This window comes from Paramormyrops kingsleyae, chromosome 8 (genome assembly GCF_048594095.1).
Source record: "Paramormyrops kingsleyae isolate MSU_618 chromosome 8, PKINGS_0.4, whole genome shotgun sequence".
NCBI lineage: Eukaryota > Metazoa > Chordata > Actinopteri > Osteoglossiformes > Mormyridae > Paramormyrops > Paramormyrops kingsleyae.
Window position 1 is genome coordinate 17,336,764 of NC_132804.1, and position 22,280 is coordinate 17,359,043.

Sequence of the window (22,280 nt, forward strand, 5' to 3'; positions counted from 1 at the left end):
GTCTTGAACGTGGACCCTATTGTCCACATTTATCTAGATCCCCAAGCCTTTGCTCTGTTCGTTCCACGTCCGTCTTGAACAATGAATATCCACTGCCTTGTCCATGTTTGTCTCGAACATGGACCCAGTTGACCACGTTTGTCTTGAACACTGAGCCTCCGCCCCGTTGTCCACCACTCACACACAGCAACAGGAGCAGGACCCCACAAACCTGTACATCTCCAACCTGCCACTGTCCATGGACGAGCAGGAGCTGGAGGCCATGCTGAAGCCTTTTGGCCAGGTGATCTCCACCCGCATCCTTCGCGACAGCAATGGGACAAGCCGGGGCGTCGGCTTCGCCAGGTGGGTGGAGGATTCACTCCTCACTCTGTCATTCTCACATTTGTCTTCTAATGCTGCAATCTTCACTTCCCCTTTTTCATTCCTGTTTCAAAGGGTGACAAGACTCTCACTGAGAACATTTTATGGAACCTTTTAGTGCAAAAAAAAAAAAATCATATTGACCTCAAAATTAAACCTGAGGCAAAAGACTTAATTTAATGCATCATTTGCAGCAAATAAGATTAATAAGCATTTCCTGGATCCATCCAGAAAATATTTCAGTAGTTCCTGTTAGAAGGGATCTGACATCTAGCTTGAAATTTGATTTATTAATAGGTTACAGCCTGAAAAGGGAGATTTTTTTTAAGATATACAGGTGAAGCCTGAGAAAATGCTGACTCCCACATCCAGTGGAAGAAAGTACATGGTGTTCGCAAGCTTGATCTGATGCATAACTTCTGGTGAAAGTAGATTTTAAGATTACCCTAGGAACAGTGGTTAGGAAATGTTTACATTATTGCCCCCTTTTGGCCATAAGTGGGATTGCATTGACCTGAGAGACTAAGAAACTTAGATGAATGTGTTTGGCTTGCAGGATGGAGTCTACAGAGAAGTGTGAATCCATCATTCAGCATTTTAATGGCAAATACATAAAGACTCCCCCAGGAATACCAGGTGAGATTGAAGCTGTTTTCTGTGGAGAAGGGAAAACTTTTAGAGTTGAGAGTTTGATGTCTACTGTGATTTCTGATTATGTTGAGCCTTAAACTCTCATTTGTCCCCACAGTGCCTACAGAACCTTTGTTGTGCAAGTTTGCTGATGGAGGGCAAAAAAAGCGGCAGAACCAGGGGAAGTTCCTTCAGAATGGGAGGCCGTGGACCAGGGAATCGGAAACGGTGAAATGCTAAAGGCTACCAGCTAGAAGATGCACCCACAGCCTGTTAAATTGTTAATCTGTATGTAAATCTTACTGGCTGAGAACAGACATGTCATTGCAAACCAGTGGTGGAAAATTCAGGTCAAGAAAGTAAAAATCCAGTCCTGGATTTTGTTTCAATCAACCTGTTGAGTATAAGGAGTTACCGTTACAGAGTACTCAGCTGTTTGGTTCAAACAAAATCTTGGCCTGGATTTTTGGTGAAATTAAATGGGAATGTCGCTCTTATATGTAATAACCAGTGTTATCATTATGCATGGTTTTGTTTCCTTAGGGCGGAATGACATTAACATATGATCCAACAGCCTTACAGAATGGGTGAGTATAAAACATGTAGTTTTTTTCCTATAGCATTATTGTTTTTGGGGGGTTAAACATGATGATTGAAATGGGAAGCCTGAGAAAAATGGTTGAAAAAGCAGCCAATGAGGGGATGAGGTCTGTCCCCCATCTGTGTATGTGTAGGTCTTAGTTACAGCTCTACCACCAGCACAGACTGCGAGGGGTACAGTGCAAGGGAAATACACACTCCTAGTGACTGCTCTGGGATCAGTGTGGGCCTCAGCAATCCATTATGTTTACAGACGATGATTTTAAACAACTCAGCAATTTTTACACATTACATAAGTGATTCACTACAGCTATAGATGAAAGTCACTATTCTGGGTCTAGACCTCAAACCTTTTTCAAGGCAGCAGTGGTCTACACCGCTAGGTCAGCAGGAGGATGAATTTCAGTTGAATTCAAAACTTCAGTCCCCTCTAATGCTATAAACATATATGATGAAAATGATGAATTTTGTTCCTGCTACTTACATAGCAGCTAATTCAATATCATGCTCAGCTTGGGACCAGATCCCAGATGTTACCACCATCTCACCTGGGATTCAGCTCATCATTTTTGGACAGACTTTGTGTCTATCAGACATTTGTATATGTTTGTTTGTTGTTTGTAATTCAGTCATGAGTAAAGCATTCATGGAGCTTCTCAGTAGTAACAGTGAACCGGTAAAGACCAACGTCTGTTTGTCGTGTAGGTTCTACTCGTCCCCATACAGCATCACTCCCAACAGGATGATCGCTCAGACGTCCCTGTCGCCCTACGTGCACTCCCCCGTCTCATCCTATCAGGTAAGAGAGCTAGCATGCGCCCAGGGTCCTAAAGCCCACCATTTACAATGCAGTCACAGATGCCGTGTAAATTTACATTTTACATTTATTTGTAAAATGTAAATTTAAAATGTAAAATATACAACCCCCATGGAAACGTCCCTCCGGTGAGTGTGAGATCCTTAGGTGCCTCTCCTGAAGCCTCTTTGGTCGTCCGCAGATGCACAGCCCTTCCTGGATGCACCACCAGTCGTACCTCATGCAGCCAGCAGTGAGTGACGCCCCGTAACATTACTCCCCCTGCACTCCTTATGCCAGCAGAGAGACCCAAAGGCTTAAAGATGCCTACTCTCATCTGCTGTCTGTCTACCTTTCTCTTTCATTGTCTGACTACCAGGGCCGGATCCAGGCACGGGCAAAGTAGGCAGCTGCTTAAGGCCTCATTCGGCACACGGGGGCCAGACAAAGTCATGAGAAAAATTTGATTGTTAGTTTTCTTGGTAGGGGGGCCCATTTCAGGGCCCCATTTCAGGGGCCCATTTCAGGGCCCACTTTGCCTAGAGCCCCTGAAAAGGTGGATCCAGCCCTTCTGATTACCTGTGTTGTCCTATTTGTTCACCTGTCTATTTCTCCACCTTTCTGTCTTTCCGTCTGTTTCTTCCTCTTTCCCTCCGTTTTCCTCCCCTCTTCCTGTCCGCCCCGGTCTGACTGCCTCCCTGCCTCCAGGGGGCGGTCCTCACCCCCACAATGGACCACGCCATGTCCATCCAGCCCAGCTCCATGATGGCTCCCCTGACGCAGCAGCTCAGCCACATGTCCCTGGGGAGCACTGGCACGGTGAGTCCCTCAGATCTGCGCATAACCAGGATCAGCATCTCCAGCTCAGTCCTTCACTGCTGGCAATGTCTCCTTCCTCTTTCTGCAGTATATGCCAGCGAACACAGCTATGCAAGGGACCTATATCCCACAATACACCCCAGTGCCTCCCTCCAGCGTCTCAGTAGAGGTAAATTTGGGTGGGGGGGCAGATTTCCATACAGTGCACATATTGGCATAATTTACCCAATAACTTCTTCAGAAATGTGGTCAAATCCTCCATCTTACAAGGTTTTGATAACTTGTATCATTTGTCAGATCGACAAAGTTCAGGATAAATGCACCAGTTTTTATCAGAGCATAAAGAGTCACAGTCGCTCAACTGGTTGGTAGAAACAAAATCTTGGTCTGGATTTGTAGCTTCTAGACCTGAAATATCCAATAGTGTAAATAGTTTCCATAACCCAGTTAGACTTTGGACTGATCTCTCTGTTTGCAGGAAAACTGTGGTCAGCAGCAGCAGCAGGTTGCCATGGATACATCCACAGAACACACAGGCTACTCTTACCAGCACAGCAAGTGAAGTAAAGGTAGGTTGAGTTCACTTCATCTCATTTGCGGCTCTTTATTAATGAAGCCTGCTGACTCTCTGCCCCCCACCTCCCCCCCCCCCCAACTCCGCCCCCACAGATTCAAACCCAGAATGGGCAGCTTGGAGCAGAAGATGGGCATTGACTCCACAAACTCCCTGGATGTCACACACCGGACTCTCACATGGAAGACGTGTTTCTTTTGGAAGACAAAAGCTTATTTCTTCATGGCTGACGCAGCCAAAGGTGGGGGAATTTCCGGGAAGGACGAATGATCTATTTTGATAAGTGGAAAAAAAATACATAAGGAGAGAGAGAGAGAGAAAATACAGCGAACCAACAAAAGGGGAAAAGACACAAACCTTATTTTTGTGCACGTATAATAAAAAAATCTTATTTTTAAAAAGCTTCTGGAGTTTCAGAATGAAACATGGAAAAAGTTGCAACACAAAGTGTCTTTTTTAGTTTCCTTTTTGTAAAATATGCAAACTTTTATTTGCATTTTTTTTTAGTTGTGTCTGTTTTTGGACATTTGGTCAGCTGCAAGAGGCGGATTTTTGTACAGATTCACAAGCTGAAACAATGAAACAATGCATTTTTGTCCAGTTTTGCAACGTAGTAGGTTTGATACTTTTATTGTACTTTTTTTTTTTAATTGAAGACAAATACAAACCAAACCGCTTAAATCACTGCTTCCGATCCAAGGCGTTATAAAAATCAACTTCATTGTTAAGGGCATCTTGGAAAAGGCTAAAGTTCATGTTTCCCTTAAAACAATTTTTCAAATTAGGAGCAAAAGACAATCACAGACTTTATTATTTATATTTTAGCCGCAGTTCTAATTTGTACTATTTCAATCGGCTGAATGAAAACGCATCACAACTAAAAGATATAAATAATTTATAAAAGTATGTAAGTATGTCACAGATTTAGTGTAACACACACACTTCCAAAAGAAGGCACTGAACCAGAAAAAACACAGTATGTTTGACATGGAATCGCTTAGCTAAATGTAGGCCTTCTGCGTTGTAGGGATGATGTTGAATGGTTTGAAATATTAAACCATATTAAAAAATATTCCATGTCATTGAGGCTTGTAATTAATTTAATTAATTAATCTTCAGACTAGTGGATCTTAGCCCGGACTGGGGGCCTTCTGCTGGGATGTCAGCGAGCAGTACTGCACTCTGCAAGCGGCTTCCTCAGACCGCGGAGGAGGGGTGATTTTAAGCGGCCCTTGTGCTTGTACTCGTCTGGTTTTCAGTAAATCTTTCATGCCGTCGGACAAGTAAATATGAACAGAACTGTACAAACCTAAAAAAGCTAAACTTTTGATTTAAAAAAAAAAAAAAAAAAAACGTCAAAGTGAGGAGAGAAAGCGAGCAGACAACTTAAAGTCCTCTGAAGCTGTATAGTGGGGAAGGGATTGGGGGGGGGGTCTTTTTTATTTTTATTTTTGCTTTCACAATGCTGCTGTTTCTGTGTGTTAGTCTTCTCCATCTGTGATCTGGATTTTTAAAAATCCTTTTTTTTTCTCTTGGGGCTTTTAATTGACTTGATTTTTATTTTTTTTAATATATTAAATTTCTTTCCGATAATGTAGATCGTTATTAGTGAGTAACACTCTAGGAGATTAGCTGTTAGCCTTTGACAGATGCGTAGGATTTTGAAATGATGCTTGAGGTTTGTGAGTTTGTGCACAAAACCCAGTGTTTTCCCCACTTGTGTGGGTCTTTTATTCTTTTGTAATAGTTTAGATTCTTTATCAGTCACATTTGGAATCGAGCTCCGTTTTCAGTAGGGTCACCTCCGTCTCCGTCTCAGACGTTTATGCAGGTAAAGGTTAAACTGTCACATGTTTCTAAGGTTTCTTGGAGACTGTGACATTTCCATATGACATCCCAGTGGAGATCCAGATGTTGCATTACTGGTACTAAATTCAGGGTGCAAAATTCCAGCATACAAATTTAAACCCAGAAACTTGATTTGATTAGATTGCTATGGATATGTTTTATGCCACAAGTGTGCAATGTACAAAAGCATTATATAAAAAAAGAATTAATGTTTCACTCCGAGTTTATTCTATTTGTGGAATGTTAAAACATCCAAATCATTGAGGTCTTTTGTGGTAATTTGGCCTTTTCCTGTAATATTAAATTTTGTAGCTTCCTTTCTTCAATTTAGTAGAAAAATGTTGCTGGCCAATTTTTTTTTATATCAGGAAATACTTGACTTTTTCACATTTGGATAGATTTGGGACTTGGCTGATTTTTCTACAAGGGACTTTGTCTGTATTTACAGTATGTACAGTACAGTGTCTCATATCTACTGACTACACAAACTGCAGCTTCTTCTGCTTAATATTAAACCCTTGGGTCAATTAAATCTGACCAAGGACCAAGACATACAAGTGACTGTTGGCTGAGCAAGCAGCAAGTGGTGTTCTGTAATAGTTTGATCGTGACTGAAAGGCAAAGATTTTATTCTGCGTTTAAAGAGGAACGTTTATCCTTCGGGATCAGGGTTTATGCATTTTGGACTCACGAGGAATGGAAAGATAAGCTGCCCAAACCCAGGGAGACTTTGGGTTGATGTTGTGATCTTAAATTAAACACTGTTGAAGGACGCTTTCTTTAAGGTGGAAGACTGAGTGTAGAGCCAAGTCTCACTCTGAGCAGGAGGCCGCCTCCGCTCTGCGCTCAGCTCTGTGCTCCGCTCTGCTTTGCTAAATATTACCCTCTGGTGTACTCTCTGGTGTACCCTCTGGTGTACTCTCTGGTGTACCCTCTGGTGTACCCTCTGGTGTACTCTCTGGTGTACTCTCTGGTGTAATCTTGGTATGGAATGTGTCGCTGCTTTTTGCTTAAGACGAGTGAAATAATCACCTTCTTAGAAGGTTACTGATACTTTAACATCAAAGGGGACAGTATACCTATAAAGGATGATTTAGATCAATGGAAATGGGCAGACAGATGAGAAACCAGAGGGGCCAATTGGTTTGGTTACGTATACACGTGAAAAACAGCCTGTGCTTGTTTAAATTTCTGTACATATTCAGACCTATTTACCCTATCCCTGTTTAAGCATTTGGACTGTCCTCCTATATTAAGCTGTGTTTTTTTCCTGTATCAGTTTAATTGTGTCTGGTTTTGCTTGGTAATTCTTTCGGACATACAGTCAGTTCATATCTATCAGATGCAAATGGCCTCATGAAGGAAAAGTGTCTTTTTTATCTTATGATGTTATTTAAATGGAACAAATCAATCCAGCCACTATACTGAGAATATCGATACTGATTTTAAACTATGAAAGAACTATTGTGCTTAAATATTTTGCCTCTGGATCCAGGTTTAAGTCAAAGGTGAGAGCTTATAGTACATATTAGGGCTGCTCATCTTCCTAGCCAGTGTAAGCTGAGCTCAGTCGCCAAATTCATTCTGTGGCATATTTATTGGTTGTTACATGTAAAAGCTTCCATATACCTCAATCCTCAACTCTCAGTAGTTGGTCTACAGGCAGTAGACTGTGCGTATAGGAACAGTTCAGATGGTTGTGCTGGACAGTGTCTCTCACTTACCAGCCTTGGATTTTAAAGAAATCTGTTAAGGATAAGCTGCGATGTTCGTTCAGACCTCCTCTGCCCGACTTGGTGTAGCTTTAACCGCTTTATCTCATAGTTTTAAAATGCTTTCGCTGCTAATGAGGAACATGAGGAAGCAGTTTGCGAGGCTCAAGCCATAGTGGGTGTTTAAGTAAACCCATATTTACTTTCTAATTTAATTAAAGAAACAATATTTTTTAAAAAAGGCCGTTTAGGGGTAGACACTTCTGTCATGGTGTACCAGGCGAGCCGCAGCCTGTGTTTGAGGCAGGGAGCAAGAGATTCTGGTGGTTTTTACTGTAAAATGAGCTAAGTTCTTTGAGTCCCACTGAAATCTCCAGATAACTAAAACTGCACTTGATCATTATAAAAAACCGTCAATGGTTAGTAGAAATTGTTTGAAGAGAGTTAAAAACAATGTTGTTTTTACTCGCAGATCAATCGGAAATATGTGCCTTTGACATTGCCTATTAAATGCCTGTTCAGACAGCTGCAATTCTCCTAGAAACAGCTTTGACAAGAAAATCATGCTATTTCATCTGGCAATATTTAGTGGTTCCTGAAGGGTGAGCTGAACATTAGGCGTTAGTTAAGTCTTTACATTTCTGTGCTCCTCTCCCAGACCTGAACATCACCACACACATTGGGTGTCACATGTTTATGTACATTTGCATGTGTTGTACATAACACAGATTTTACAATCATTTTTTTTTTTGAAAATTTAATAGACAGAAATTGCAGTATCGAGTAAATATGAAAGGGATTTTTGCACAAAAATGTGGAGAGTGTTTGTGTAGCCTGTGTAGATGCAGGTTCCCTATTCCGGACTCCAGAGTCAATCACACTGGCTCCTGTTTTGCTGAACTAGACAGTTTCAGTGTCTTGTCTTCCTTCTTTCACGTGTCTCCAGGACTCACAACCACACAACTGTCTCATCTCTCACGCAGCCACTGCTCTCAAGCACTTTCCTTATGTACACAGGATTTCATTTCGTTGGAATGGTTCAGAGAAAAGCGTTGTAATAATCAGCTGGCTTGCTGTTTTCCGTCTTCCTGTGCCACTGTTTCTAGTTTCTCCGTTAATTGTGAGTGTGAGTGTGAGTGTGCACACACTCGTGCGCTTTCGTTTTTTATTACAGGGGGCAAAATCACAGCTTTAAAGACTTTTTTGACTTTTGGTTTTGCTTTTTGAATTTGATGTGTCCAGTTTTTTTTTTATTAAAAAGATCTTGTTTTTCACAGGCGTGTCTGTCGTCAATTTTGTTTCACCCCAATCTACATTGTGTTTGTTAGTAGCTGGCACAGTGGCCTCATACCGCCAGGGTTGTGGGTTCGAATCCCACCCCTGATCTGTGCCTGTGGAGGTAGTCCAAAGACAAGCAGTTCATTGGCTAACTGGCACCTCTGAATAGCCAGATGTTCCATGTGCTTCGTGATGGATTGGCACTCCACCCTGGGTGTCCCTGAAGCAAGTGCTTCCTAACCCAGTCCATGGGGAACCCCAGACATTTCACATTTTTGCTCTCCCACAGCTCCCAACACACCTGTACCAGGTATTCGGTGTTCTTGATTGGCTGGAGTCCGCAGGGGCTGGGTTGGCTAACACTGCTTTAAGCTGTCCAGGCAGCCTCCTTCCACAGCCAATCAGAGGACAGAACCGCAATATCTAAGGCAACAGCACTAGCAGCATCACCCTGCCCCACTGTGGTCCTGACTAGTGCTTAGATGATCGTGTAACTCTGGGCCGCAGCCTAAGCGGAAATGAGAAGCTCACAGCATCACAGCATCTGTGGGACCAACCAAATGTCACCAAATAAAGAGAGAAATCGGCATCCTACCACGCATGGTCAGTTTTTGTTGCCACAGTTTTCTGTGCTGTTATACATGTTAAAAGCCTTTTTAGAGAATAATGTTTTAACTTGCTTTCATTGTGATATTATTCACTTGCATCAGCCTGTTGAGAGAACAGCAGTCTGACACCCACCACCACCACCTACTGCTCCCCCCACCTGTGGGCCTGCCATGTGTAGGCGGTTCAAGCACTGTAATACAGTGACTCAGATAGCCAATCAGAGGACAGAACCGCAATCTCGTAGGCAACAACACTAACAGCATCGCCACTAGTGCATGCTATCAATGCAACAATTACCACATTCTGCAACATTTAGACAAATGTGACATATAAACTATCTGTTTGTGTATGAAAACAGACACAGCCATGAAGTACATTACTGTATTCAGCTCAGAATCACAATGTGGATTTTTATTTTTTAAGACACCAAACTCTTATCTGGATGCAGTTACTTTCTCTTTGTTGTAAGAGATTTGGCCTGGCAAACACTTCATAGTATATTTGAAACATGATTAAAGTTAATGATCATACTTCCTGATGGCCTGAGATAACAGAATTGAGCCAATTTGTTCTTAAACTGTGAAAAGTCTGTCTGGTGTTAGAAGAATGGAGGAGAACTGTATCCAGTGGAAAATCAGGTACAGTGGAAAATAATTCTGAATGTCTAAAGCAAGGGTAGGGAATCCTGATCCTGCAGTGCTGGTGTCCAGCAGGTCTTCTGTCCTCCTCCATGAGCTCCTATTTACCTGAGACCAGCTGTGGTTCATCAGAGACCAGGTAGGATGGAAAACCTGCTGGGTACCAGCACTAAAGGTTCAGGGCTACATATCTAATGGTCTAAAGCACAGGTGTCAGACTCCAGTCCTGGGGGGCCGGAGCCCTGCACATTTTTGGGTTTCCCCTCATTTAACACACCTGATTCAGCTTCTTGTGCTAATTATCACATAGCTGTTCAGCTGAATGATTTGTGGTGGAACAGGGAAAGAACTAAGCTACACAGGGCTGCGGCCCCCCAGGACTGGAGTTTGACACCTTTGGTCTAAAGAATGCCCATAAATGATTTAAGTGATTACACAACCCACATATGTGTTTTCCTGCTCATATGGTCTTATGTATTCTAAATGTACATAATTTTCTTTTTGGAATTAAGAAAAAAAAAAATAGTAAAAACAAATATTTCCATTTATTTATTTAGTAGATGTTTTTATACAAAGCAACATTCAATTGAGAAAACAGGGTCAGACAGTCCCTGGAGCAATCAGGGTCAAGGGCCACGCTCAGGGGCCAGTGGTGACATCACTCTGCCGACCATGGGATTTGAACCAGCAACCTCTGAGTTGTAACCTGCAGAGCCACATTCCGCCCCTGCAGTGTGCAAATACATTACCTACACATTCAGCCGACAAAGCACAAGGATGTGTGGCTCTTTTTTCTCCTAAACCCACAGCAGAACAACACTTCTAACAAATACTGTTAGTCATTTTATTGTTTTATAATTTACATAACAAACACCCGTGGTTAGAGCAAAGTTTCCAAGGTGCTTACACTTGGACTGTGTGCGCAAAGATGTGGCTAGGCATTCCTGTGTTACAGCTGCCTTGCCAGGAATTTGAACCTGCAACCCATTGGTGAAATGTCTAAACGTGTCCACAGTATTAGCTGTGAGCCAAAATTGCAGTACAACAGGCAATAAGAGGCCAGAGAATGCTTGTCCACTTTCCACGTTCACCACAATTCACGGAGGGCTTGCGATCAACACTTAGAACAGCGAGGTCTGCAAAGTGCATCTGACGTAGCAGGGGAGTCACGACGAGTGGCCTTAGCAACCATGCATACATTTCATGCCTGATACACCGAATGGTCAAGGCTACATCAATAGCACACAAAGGCAAAAGGGTAAGCAGGGAACAGAAGCGAAGCACAGGGACTAAGCGGGCATGGATGCATTAATGGCCACCGCAACGTAAACAAGTCCTTCACCTGCTGATGCCACTATCAAAATCGATCCTTTTTCTTTACAAAAGCTATGGCAATAAAAAATAACCCCCTTGCTAAAACAAATACTCTCAAAATAATCTGGACCTCCACAGCCATAATTCATAAAGTCATATTGTCTGAATTCCTCTTAACAAATAAAACAACAATAGATTTGTTTTTTAAAAAATCCATTCACAACTCAGAAGCAAGCCTGAGCTTTGTTCACATTCAAATTAAACATACTTATTTACTTTCCATACAGCTCTGTTCACATCCTAATGGAATTATTTATGTAACTTTTTAACTGACTTTTGTAACATTAAGAAACTGGACATTTTTTGGATGTTCATTTTTTCACAAAAGACTTCCCTTTCCCCCAAATAATTTTCTACTTAAAAAAATCACTGAAGCACACAATGCATAATGTATGTTCGGAGAGATTTTCACAAAAAGCACACAGAAGAATTATCGTACAATTTTAGGCTATTCGTTACACATGACAGCTTTCCTCACCTGTTAAATTACACATTTTGATTTTTCCATCTTTGTAAGTTGAACTTGCATGAAGAGTGACCTGAAAAAAGATCTTTGTATGTTATGATGTAACTAAACACCAAAAAATAATAGAAGTGTAAGAAAAACAAATTGCCCCCTTTCCATTGTAAGTACTGCTTTTTTATAACTTGCCATCTTTCAGTACCACAAGAGATTCATTACTAAACACTGAACAGTCAGTTGGTGCATCACCAATACGATATGAAGATTGAGGGGTCACAGGTGGGTAACAGATGAGTAGAAATGTAAAAGGAAACCTTAATGTATCTAAGGTGTGTAGAGGGATCCGAGGGGATCAATTCCGATCCATCCCAAAGAGCTGGAGGAAGAAAGAGAATATGTAGATGATGTCCAGGTATAGGCTGAGTGTGGCAAAAATGTAGTCTTCAGGACTAATGGTGGAACGCTTGTTTCCCAGAAGAATCTGGGTGTCAAATACCAGGAACTGGAAGAAAGAGAAGGTCAGAGGGGTTAGGGTTGGAGGGTAGACATGATGGATGATTAGGATCCACTGCATGGTGTAGCACAGTTCCTCACCATAGTAAACACGATCGCTCCCAGAACAGCGTAGATGGCATGTAACCAAGGAACCTGCAATGCAGAGGAGGAGATACCGTTTGTAATGAGGCTGGGTTTCAAGTAAGTATAGTCAAGACCTAGATCTCACCTTAGGGATATTTGGAGTAAAAGACTCTACAAATAGTAAGCCAGGTTCCTACCCACATTCTTAAGATTAAGATTAAGATCAAGATTAAGATTAGCTTTATTGTTCCCAGGGAGAAATTCTGGCGCATACAGCAGCAAGACAACAGTGCACAGACGAAGATACATATAGTGCCAAACAGACAAGGTGCAAAGACGATATACACAGTGCAAACAAAGTACATATAGTGCAAACAGATTTAAAAAGTGAAGAGTACATAAATAAATTAAATGTTCTGACAAACAGGAAAAAAAACTAAAAAAATGAACAAACACATGGGAACTGTTGTAGCAGGCAACCAGTTGTAGTCAATAAGGATGGAGGATCGAGGGTTTACTCACATATCCAAACGGGACGACGCAGGCCAGGAAAATGCCACAGTAGCACACAGCCATAGACAGAATGAGCAGCACTCCCTGGCAGGAGGTGAAGTCAATCTGCAGGGAGATGGAGACAGCAGGCGTTCAGAGAGACTGCATACAGGTCAGCACACTCATCCATTGTGCCTGTAGGGCCCCCGCAAGACAAATCCACATGAATACAGGCACACCACACCAGGTACCATACATTTAGTAGGGTATTTTCCCTTTTACATTGACTTCCAGTTGAGTACCAGTACCAAAAGTTGTAGTACCTACTGTAAAGTACCAAACCAACTAGGATACTTTTTTGGTACTTCAGTACTTTGTGGTGAGATTTGCAAATGCTTTCTTTGTCCATTGGTTATGCAAATAGACTGTCATCTTGAAAAAAGTTACAAACTTTTTGTAACTTTGTTATAAAGTTACAAACCAGAAATTAACAAAGTAAAAAAACAAAAACATATTAATAATGGATGCTTGGATAAATTATAATATACTTATAATATACTACAGCCATTATTCAAAGTCAGTACATAATACCCTGCCTCGTTTTGTGATGTCAGTCAGTGTCGGTACCAGTTTTTACGCCAGTGGTAAACCACCACTTTGAAATACCTGTACTTTTGGTACTTTTTTGAAGTACCGAAAGGAAGGTACCTGGCGCAGTGGAAAAGTGCCCTTGGCTCAACTCTGTACAGTTTGTTATGCTTTCATAGGGTTTGGACCCTAACCCTAACCCCAGAGCAGTAACCACATGTACAGCAGACAACCTTACCCACCTTGGTCTGGAAGCTGAAAACGGTGACAGAGAGACAGACCAGAGCTGTGATTCCCAGGGTGACCATAACAGATCTGGTGTTGTAATAACTGTCAGGGGAAAAAAGGGGCAGAGGTCACCTAATACAGAGCCCAGGATGACTAAATGTAAGAATCCATCAGGTTTACAGGTATGAAAATTGTTCCTGGGATGTTAGGATGATGATGATGCACAAGGCAGCTTTTTGAGCAATGGTGCAGACAAATGTTGCTTGGGTACTTTCCCGATGATACTGGCCCACAAATTTCTATTTGAAAAACTTTGATCAGCAGTAGGTAAGTTTTCACCGTCACCCAGCTCCAGATTAGTTGCCCTTTCTCTTACATGGTAGGGGGCTGCACGGCAACATTGCTCAAAAAGTTGCCCTCTGTATCATCACCTTTATATTGTAAAGACGTTTGCTTAGCATCAGGCTTTTACCTCAGCAAAATACTTAACAAATCAATAAACCAAAATCACACTTACTAAAAAAATTCACCAAATATGGAGAAGCTTGGTCTAAATCAGGACTCAAATCTGGACCTCGATTCCAAATCCAGGCCTTGTTTTCAGTTCTCCCAAGTATCTGATTCTGATTGGGCTACAGAGGCTTCACACTGGCTCGTAGGTAAGAAGGCTGGAAAACCAGCAGCACTCGGACCTTGAGGACCATGATTTGCATAGCCCTGGTCTAAATCGTGCAGCAGTTTGTGGCTAATGGTTCTTTTGCTGCGCAGCAAGAGGTTTGGTAATTTACCAAAAGGCAGCAGTGCCAACAGGCAGGCCATGATGAGCATGGATGGTGAAGCGAGAGCAGAGACAGAGAGAGTGACTCCGACTGTGAGAGGCTACCTGGACATCATCGCCGTCATATAGGCGAGGGACAGAGTCTGAAATGGCAAAGTCAGCCGTTACATACATGAGCACACACGCTAGTACACACAGCATGAATATAAGATTTGGTAATAAATGGCAACGCAGCAATTTCAGGGGACAGTCTCTTTCACATGTGCTGTGGACTGATAGCAAATATAAGAAATGTGATATTATTTTTGTGTGGATATGTTCCCACGTGTCCTAAAGCATATTTCAGTTAGGGGATCGCAGGACGTGTGGGGCTCTGTTCACAGCTGCAGTTCCTTAATGGCAGTAGCGATCCTCTCAGGGTAGTGGTCCAAACCCCTCGGGGGGGGGGTCCCTCCTGGACGCGTTCTTGCAGTGACGCTAAAGAGTGTTAACACTGACAGAAATACAACAGCTCCGCATATCAGCATTTCTCAAAACTCTGGGAAACGGTGCAAGCAGGTCACGAGGAACGAACGACCCCCGGTTCACCAAATGGGAGGACATTACTGACCCCTGCAAACTCCCTGCACTGCTGCTCTGTAAATACTGAAAATGCCGTTTAAATACAAACATATGTTTGCATTAAAAGGACGGTGTGCGGATCTCTGTGGATTAGGACTGTGATCGTGAGGTTGCTGGTTCAAATCCCGTGGCTGACAGAGTGATGTCACCATTGTTCCCTTGAGCGAGGCCCTTAACCCCAATAGCTGCCGGGACACAATGTGACCCAGCATGCTCTCTGATCCTCACTTGCGACAAAAGCATCCGCTAAGTAAGTAACTGTAAATATCTCACCACTCTTCACTACACTGTAACAGCACTTAGTGTCTCTCCCTCAGCTCAGTTTGCGGTGTCTTTTTTTTTAAAGCATAATACTACTTCGATTTCTAATTTGTCATGAATTCCATCCCCCTCAATGTCATCATGTGATGAGATCCTTATGGACTCAAAAGGGTGGTGTCATTCAAAGGGGACCAGGGCTGGCCCAACTCTCTTAGGGTGCCCTAAGAAAAATATCATTAACCTAATCATAATTTATCTTCCGTCAAAACGTGACAGGCTGATCAGTTGGGGGGCCCCCTGGTGGCCACTAGGCCCTAAGCAGCCACCTCGTTCACTTACGCCTTGTGCTGGCTCTGATAGAGGTACCTCAAATGAGAGAGAACCTCACCAGTAGTGGTGATACTCACAAAGATGGCCAGCAGAATCAGGTTCCACGGAAAGCGCCTCCTGCAGGAAGAGCAGAGCAGACGCATGCGGTGAGAGCAGACACACTCACCCTCTCTACCGTGACTCACCCGAATCACGAAGCCGAGCTCGACTCGCCCCTCCCTGAGTGAAGGCTCCGCAACACCCACCTTAAGGTGGCACAGCAGGAGAGCGAGATGAAGGTGACACAGAACACCACGCTGAGCGGGAGGAGAATGAATCATCAGAAACAACAGAGCCCAGTTAATCTCCTGTGTGCTACCATTTGGGCTCTGCTGTAACTGGGAACTTACTAGGAAGCCCAGTGCCAGCCTGGGTTCGCCTGGATGTACGTCTTCACTGGCTCGCTGTAATGGAAAGAGGAGACTAAGGTTAGAGTGAAAGTCCGGCTTGAGACTGTATCATACAAATGAACACCTTTCTAAAGTGCTGGGAAACCTCACCAGTAGCTGAAAAGTGCAACGACAGCCACAGCGACACAGAGCTGGATCATCAAGATGGAATAAACCTGGAGGGGGACCAGACAGCACCTTAAAATGACCCAGATACACACCTGAGGTCTTATGTGCAAAGGATGAGAGATGACGTCATCCATAGCGATTAATGAGACCGTTTTTCTGACACGTCTCTAAGTGGTACCTTACGAATGAAGATCCGTCGAATGTTTTTGTCCTGCCAGGTGAACTCTGTGAGCATCTCTCCGTTGCCCTGGTAACCGTAGCTGTGACTCGGGCTGGAGCCTGGCAACCGAAATGACACAGAGTCTAATTATTGAACAATGTAACACCATCATTGTCACAAGTTACCCCACCCAGGATGTCACATTTAGTCACTCTGGAAAGGTATGAATCTAGACGAATGTGATAAGGAAATGTAAGCGATAAAGATGTAAGCCAAGGAGGAGCCCATTGTGAAAGATAAGAGTGCAAATTAAACCTTATTCACTGGCACTGACTTAAGCCCATCCAGCTAAACCAACAATTTCATGGTGTATGACTAACATGACAACCTGCAGTTGCCTCTTCATAGCTGGGTGGGCAAACTGGCAGTGTCCCATCTCCTTGGGGGCCACTGAGTGTCTTGTCTGCCACAAAGACCTAGAGAAGCAAAATCAGCAACAGATATCTCATGAGTCACCGGAGGTTGAGGTTACTGGTTACTTCATCTACTAGACACATGAAACTCTCAAGTGTTTTTCTTTTCTCCCACAAAAGAAGCCCATGGACAGCCACACCGTAACAGTATAACTTCATTCTGCAATACATTTTGTTTGTTCCTAATTTCCTTACAGCATGTGGTATTTAATTGTGCATTGTATTCCTGTGAAGTTTAAACACAGTCCTGCATTACAGTGCAGTTTTGCTTATTTTATAAGAAAAAGATGAAAAACATTATAGAAAGGTTTCTAATTAACTTATTATTTATTGTACACATTCCAAAACTTCAGAGCCTCCAGACAGAACACAATGGAATAACCAATAAAACTTAACAGTGAAACATGAGCTAGTCATATTCCATAAAAACCATGACTGTAGAAATTAAAAGTATCTAGAGATCCTCCTCACTCAGAATGTTCTCACAGAGATCCTGAAAATGGAATGTCCACTTTCCACTGCACAACAAACTGTGCACATGAATATCTATTTCTTTATAAATTCATTTTTATATTCTGTGATTTCATAAAAAATTCTTTACATTTTTGCAGTTCACATTCTGCATCAAATTGAATATTTTTTTTTAAACTGTCAGCTGCCAAAAGTTTTGAGAATGACACAAGTTTTGGTTTTCACAAAGTCTGCTGCCTCGGTTTTTATGATGGCAATTGGCATATACTCCAGAACGTTATGAAGAGTGATCAGATGAATTGCAGTTAATTGTAAAGTCCCTCTTTGCTATGAAAACTAACTTAATCCTAAAAAAACCCATTTCCACTGCATTTCAGCCCTGCCACAAAAGGACCTGCAGACATAATTTCAGTGAGAGTGTTGAGGGTGACAAGGCTGGAGATCATTCTGTCCTGCTGACTGAGTTAGAATAGCAGACTGGATGCTTTAAAAGGAGGGTGGTGCTTGAAATCATTGTTCTTCCTCTGTTAACCATGGTTACCTGCAAGGAAACGCATGCAGTCATCACTGCTTTGCACAAAAAGGGCTTCACAGGCAAGGGTATTGCTGCTAGTTAGACTGTACCTAAATCAACCATTTATCGGATCATCAAGAACATCAAGGAGAGAGGTTCGATTGTTGTGAAGAAGGCTTCAGGGTGTCCAAGAAAGTCCTGCAAGCACCAGGATCATCTCCATTCAGCTGTGGGATCCACCAGTGCAGAGTTTGCTCAGGAACGGCAGCAGGCAGGTGTGAGTGCATCTGCACGCACAGTGAGGAGAAGAGGAAGGCCTGGTTTCAAGTCGGGTAATTTTCTCTGTTGAATCCCCTTTCCGATTGTTTAGGGCATCCGGAAAAAAAAGATTTTCTGGAGAAAAGGTGAGCGCTACCATCAGTCCTGTGTCATGCCAACAGTAAAGTATCCAGAGACCATTCATGTGTGGGGTTGCTTCACAGCCAAGGGAGTGGACTCACTCACAATTTTGCCTAAGAACACAGCCATGAATAAAGAATGGTACCAAAACATCCTCCGAGAGCAACTTCTCCTAACCATCCAAGAACAGTTTAGTGATGAACATGCCTCTTCCAGCTTGATGGCGCAGCGTTCCATAAGGCAGAAGTGATAACTAAGTGGCTTGGAGAACAAAACATCAACATTTTGGGTCCATGGGCAGGAAACTCCCCAGACCTTAATCCCATTGAGAACTTGTGGTCAATCCTCAACAGACGGGTGGACAAACAAAAACCCGCAAATTCTGACAAACCCCAAGCATTGATTATACAAGAATGGGCTGCCATCAGTCAGGATTTGGCCCAGAAGTTGATTGACAGCATGCCAGGGTGAATTGCAGAGGCCAACACTGCAAATATTGACTCTTTGCATAAACTTAATGTAATTGTCAATAAAAGCCTTTGACACTTATGAAATGCTCGCAATTATACTTCAGTATACCACAGAAACATCTGGAAAAAAATATCTCCAAACACTGAAGCAGTAAACTTGTGAAAACCAATACTTGTGTCATTAAAACTATAAAATGATGTCAGTAAAACAATATCAGTCATAAATCCATTTTGTTAAACTTAATCTATGAGTACATTTACATATAGCAGGTGCTTTTGTCCAGAGCAAAGTACAAGTGAGGCTACTGTAATCGACTTAAAAGCCTCAAGTTCTCAATCTTTTGTTTCAGTTTAATATAATCACACTTTTAATATGTCTGTAGCACAAAAAGAAGCAAGACAGAAAGGTGTGAGTAGGTGTTTAATTTTTTTCGGGACCACACTAGAAATACAAGTGATGTAAGAGAATGAGAGCTGACTGCCATCCACTGTTTGCACAATAAGACAAACACAAAGGTTCCAGGTAAACTCACAACCCGTTATGATACATTAATCTGTCTCTAGAAACCTGCCTAATCTCTTGATGTTTCAGATGCAGACTAAAACTTAGTCCTTCTGGTAATTAATTTCCTGCTCCAAAATTCCTGAACTCCTGGCATCAGAATCAAAAGACTTTTATTATCCAAAATGAAACTATTTTAGCAAAACTGTAGCACAACACATCCGCAGTTTATGATGGTCTGTATTGGTATGATTGCTAAAGTATTGTTTCACATCACTGTACTGATTTCATATTTCACTGGGTGATACTGTCAAACAAACAAAAAAACACCTATGTGAACATTAAATAAGGATGACATTTTCTATTTGCCTCATAGCACTCTTTATCAATATGTGTGTGGATCTACTCATATGGCACGATAAACCACAAAAAGTTGTGTATAAACTGATATTGTATAAACGAATATTCGTTTTGTACGAGTCTCAGATTCAGCTCCCTACTCAAACTGTATGTGCTATACTGCTTGATAAACTTTTGTTCTGCTGAGATACGTACACAACACGTCTCAACACAATGAAGTCCAGAATTTGGCTTCATGACATAGACGTTTCGTGCAGATATATTTCAGAATTTACAGATTCCTCTCAATAACGTAATATTTGCAATCAGTGTGTAAGAAAGAAAATATGGCTGTAGCTATGCAAAATCCTACAAGTGTCACTTTAAAATAGCATAAGATATTAAAACAGCCTCATATTCTGCTGAGGCACCGCCAAATACGAAGAATCCCGATGTGAGGATCGATATGGAAAAATCGATTTTTTTCGATCTGAATGTTTCATGGTGAAAATTGATTTTAACGTTAAAATATTGATTTTCATACCTAATAATTTAAATGTTTATTTTATTATGGGGAGCAGGCAGGCCCGGGGAGGGGGGCAAGTACTTTTTTACTGGGCCTCGACTGGTGGGGGCGCCCCTTCCTTTCTGTAGAATGTACCAAGGGGGCCCAAGGTGACGTTTTGTCAGGGGGGGAGAATTCCTTGCTACACCCCTGGGAGCAGGATAAGAACTACTACCAGGCATGGCTGGCCGGGGGGTGGGGGGCACTCTCATGGGCATAAGACACTACTGGTTAGGTAATGGTTCGATTGATCCGCCTGCACATATTGTGATGAGATCCTTATAGACTCAAACAAGTGGACACCTATATCGGTATCGGTACCCTCTCACCAACCTTGGTACTTGATCGAATCGGACCGAAAAGGAAATCAGTGGTAAGGTAACACTTATGTAGCGCTACATCTAGGCTACTTGGACGGGGCTGTTGCAATAGCTTTTGGTATTAAAGCCTATTTTTCCCCTCATATGATTGCAATAAAAACAGTGCTATAAGAAGTGCGTTTTGATGATCGTTACCACCCCACGCTGGCATACACTGAAAATAAAGAGCCTTACCTTCCCCTGCGTCATGACTGTCTGCAGAGTCTGACGTTCACTATCCAAAATATTTATCTCCTCAAGACTGAGGCAATTTTCTTCTTCTCCTTTCTGCTTGTTTATTTTGCTTGGTACTAAATTACAGAGGCGCTACTTTACGGCCAATCAGCTAAGGAAGAACAACTCGTTTAGACTCACCCCGGATCAAACCAACGCTTTATACTGTATCAGCAGGTTGTTCCTACATCCTCCATCACTCCCCCCGCTTCCCAAAAATGGTACTTCTACTAACATCCAGGTTCGGCGGCATAAATGGAGGGCACCACTTCGACTTGAAAATGGGGGCGCCGCTTTCTTGTTTGTGGTTGTGCCAGGTGACGTTGTTATAGTGATGTACTGCAGTGAAGTTGTGGAAGGAGCGCGAATGCATCTCTTATATAATCAAGCATATCATATAACCAAGTAACCAGGGAAGCTTTCGAAAAATGTTATTGAATGAACCTGACAGCCAGCTCAGTTTTAAACACGGTTTTTGTTTTTAATGTCCGCATTTTTAATCGAATCCTCTAAGGTGAAGCTGTCCGTTTCAATTTTTTTGCGCATTTCACATATAAACATGAGCGCTCTGTCATTATGCGTCATTATGGTTATTTTCAAAGTTTTTCTCAGGTTCAATGACAAAGCAGATTTTTCTTCAAAACTATTTATTGCATTGTTTGTTATGTTGTTTACAGTCAAGCCATCAACATACAATAACATTTAAACGACTGTTTAAATGCATAATAGAAATTGTTTATACAAAAAAATACAGTGGGGTCAGTTCGGACGTAGCACAGTGCTCATTTAGTAAATGCACAGCTAAACAATATGCTCATTGTGGCCGTTAATGTTAAGTTAACATTATGCCAAGTCGTCACAAATAAAACAATGCATGGGAAACGGCTTTGGCGTGTTAGTTACAGTGCACTATGCAACAAGGTATTGTAAACAAGCTAACTTTAACTAGATAAGTAATATTTTAATCGCTAATATAGCAGATTCATGGAAATACATCGGTAATCAGCATTTTTGCCGCAACTAATTTATGAATGAGTCTGCATCAACTACATCAAAGAGAATCGCTTTATTTAAAGTGAATAAAATACCCTACTTACTGCAGTTCAACATTAATTGAGCCGCAGCCACACACCTGATTCGTGTGTGTACTGTGTAGAGTAGGCGAGATGAACTGGGAAAGCAGGCAGTGGGCCAAACCACTGTGAGGAAGGGGAGGGGGAACTCAACTGTTTCTAAATGCATTTTTTGCGTTTGTTTTTTTTTTTCTACTTATAATTATTTTAGGTATACATACATATATTTTTCACAATAGATAGTGCGATTTTTTTTTTATATAATTTTTTTGTGGGGCACAACCCTCGGATTGGGGGGGACATGTCCCCTCCGTCCCCCCCGGTATTTACGTCCATGACTACAACGATTAAACATTTAATGTTACTAAGTTCAAAGATAAAAGTTAATAAGTAGCCTATACTGATATACCATTAGGCTAAGTCTAATAAGTATTAACGACATGAGGTAAGATAAATATTAAAATATGAAAATATCAGATATAGCCTACATCTTGTCCTACAAGTTCCATGCACCTTCTTTTACAAACACAAACACTGTCGTGTGACACTGGCCAAAGCAAAATTGCAGCGTGTCTCTCGTTCG

At 42.0% G+C, this 22,280-nt stretch overlaps 2 protein-coding genes across 8 annotated transcripts in view; one reads left to right on the forward strand and one right to left on the reverse strand.

Moving 5' to 3' along the window:
* LOC111854252 (RNA-binding motif, single-stranded-interacting protein 2) overlaps nucleotides 1-8,616 on the forward strand; it is a 33,977-nt gene extending 25,361 nt beyond the window's left edge. For all 3 annotated transcript variants that reach the window (XM_023832030.2, XM_023832040.2, XM_072715352.1), the window contains exons 5-14: nucleotides 188-345; nucleotides 920-999; nucleotides 1,112-1,221; nucleotides 1,537-1,580; nucleotides 2,299-2,392; nucleotides 2,592-2,642; nucleotides 3,098-3,208; nucleotides 3,297-3,377; nucleotides 3,687-3,777; nucleotides 3,878-8,616. In XM_023832030.2, coding sequence (XP_023687798.1) covers nucleotides 188-345; nucleotides 920-999; nucleotides 1,112-1,221; nucleotides 1,537-1,580; nucleotides 2,299-2,392; nucleotides 2,592-2,642; nucleotides 3,098-3,208; nucleotides 3,297-3,377; nucleotides 3,687-3,770 — 813 coding nt within the window. In that variant the 3' untranslated portion in view covers nucleotides 3,771-3,777; nucleotides 3,878-8,616. The remainder of the gene's footprint in view (nucleotides 1-187; nucleotides 346-919; nucleotides 1,000-1,111; nucleotides 1,222-1,536; nucleotides 1,581-2,298; nucleotides 2,393-2,591; nucleotides 2,643-3,097; nucleotides 3,209-3,296; nucleotides 3,378-3,686; nucleotides 3,778-3,877) is intronic.
* A 1,785-nt stretch (nucleotides 8,617-10,401) lies between these two features.
* Nucleotides 10,402-20,855, reverse strand: LOC111853897 (protein lifeguard 2-like). Of its 5 annotated transcripts, XR_002840555.2 has the most exons (14): nucleotides 20,586-20,854; nucleotides 16,687-16,774; nucleotides 16,317-16,417; nucleotides 16,121-16,185; nucleotides 15,971-16,024; nucleotides 15,827-15,877; nucleotides 15,659-15,698; nucleotides 14,475-14,512; nucleotides 13,606-13,693; nucleotides 12,806-12,901; nucleotides 12,299-12,352; nucleotides 12,019-12,206; nucleotides 11,720-11,780; nucleotides 10,402-10,594 (listed from the first exon to the last, which is right to left on the reverse strand). XR_002840555.2 is itself a non-coding variant. In XM_023831311.2 (13 exons), exons 1-12 carry the CDS (start codon nucleotides 20,598-20,600, stop codon nucleotides 12,057-12,059), a joined length of 840 nt encoding a protein of 279 aa, XP_023687079.1. In that variant the 5' UTR covers nucleotides 20,601-20,854; the 3' UTR covers nucleotides 10,402-11,780; nucleotides 12,019-12,056. The 5 variants fall into 5 exon arrangements, 3 of the variants coding, with proteins under 3 accessions (XP_023687079.1, XP_023687096.1, XP_023687069.1); XR_002840552.2 differs by having other exon boundaries at nucleotides 11,720-12,206; XM_023831311.2 differs by having other exon boundaries at nucleotides 10,402-11,780.
* Between the last annotated feature and the right edge of the window lie 1,425 nt (nucleotides 20,856-22,280).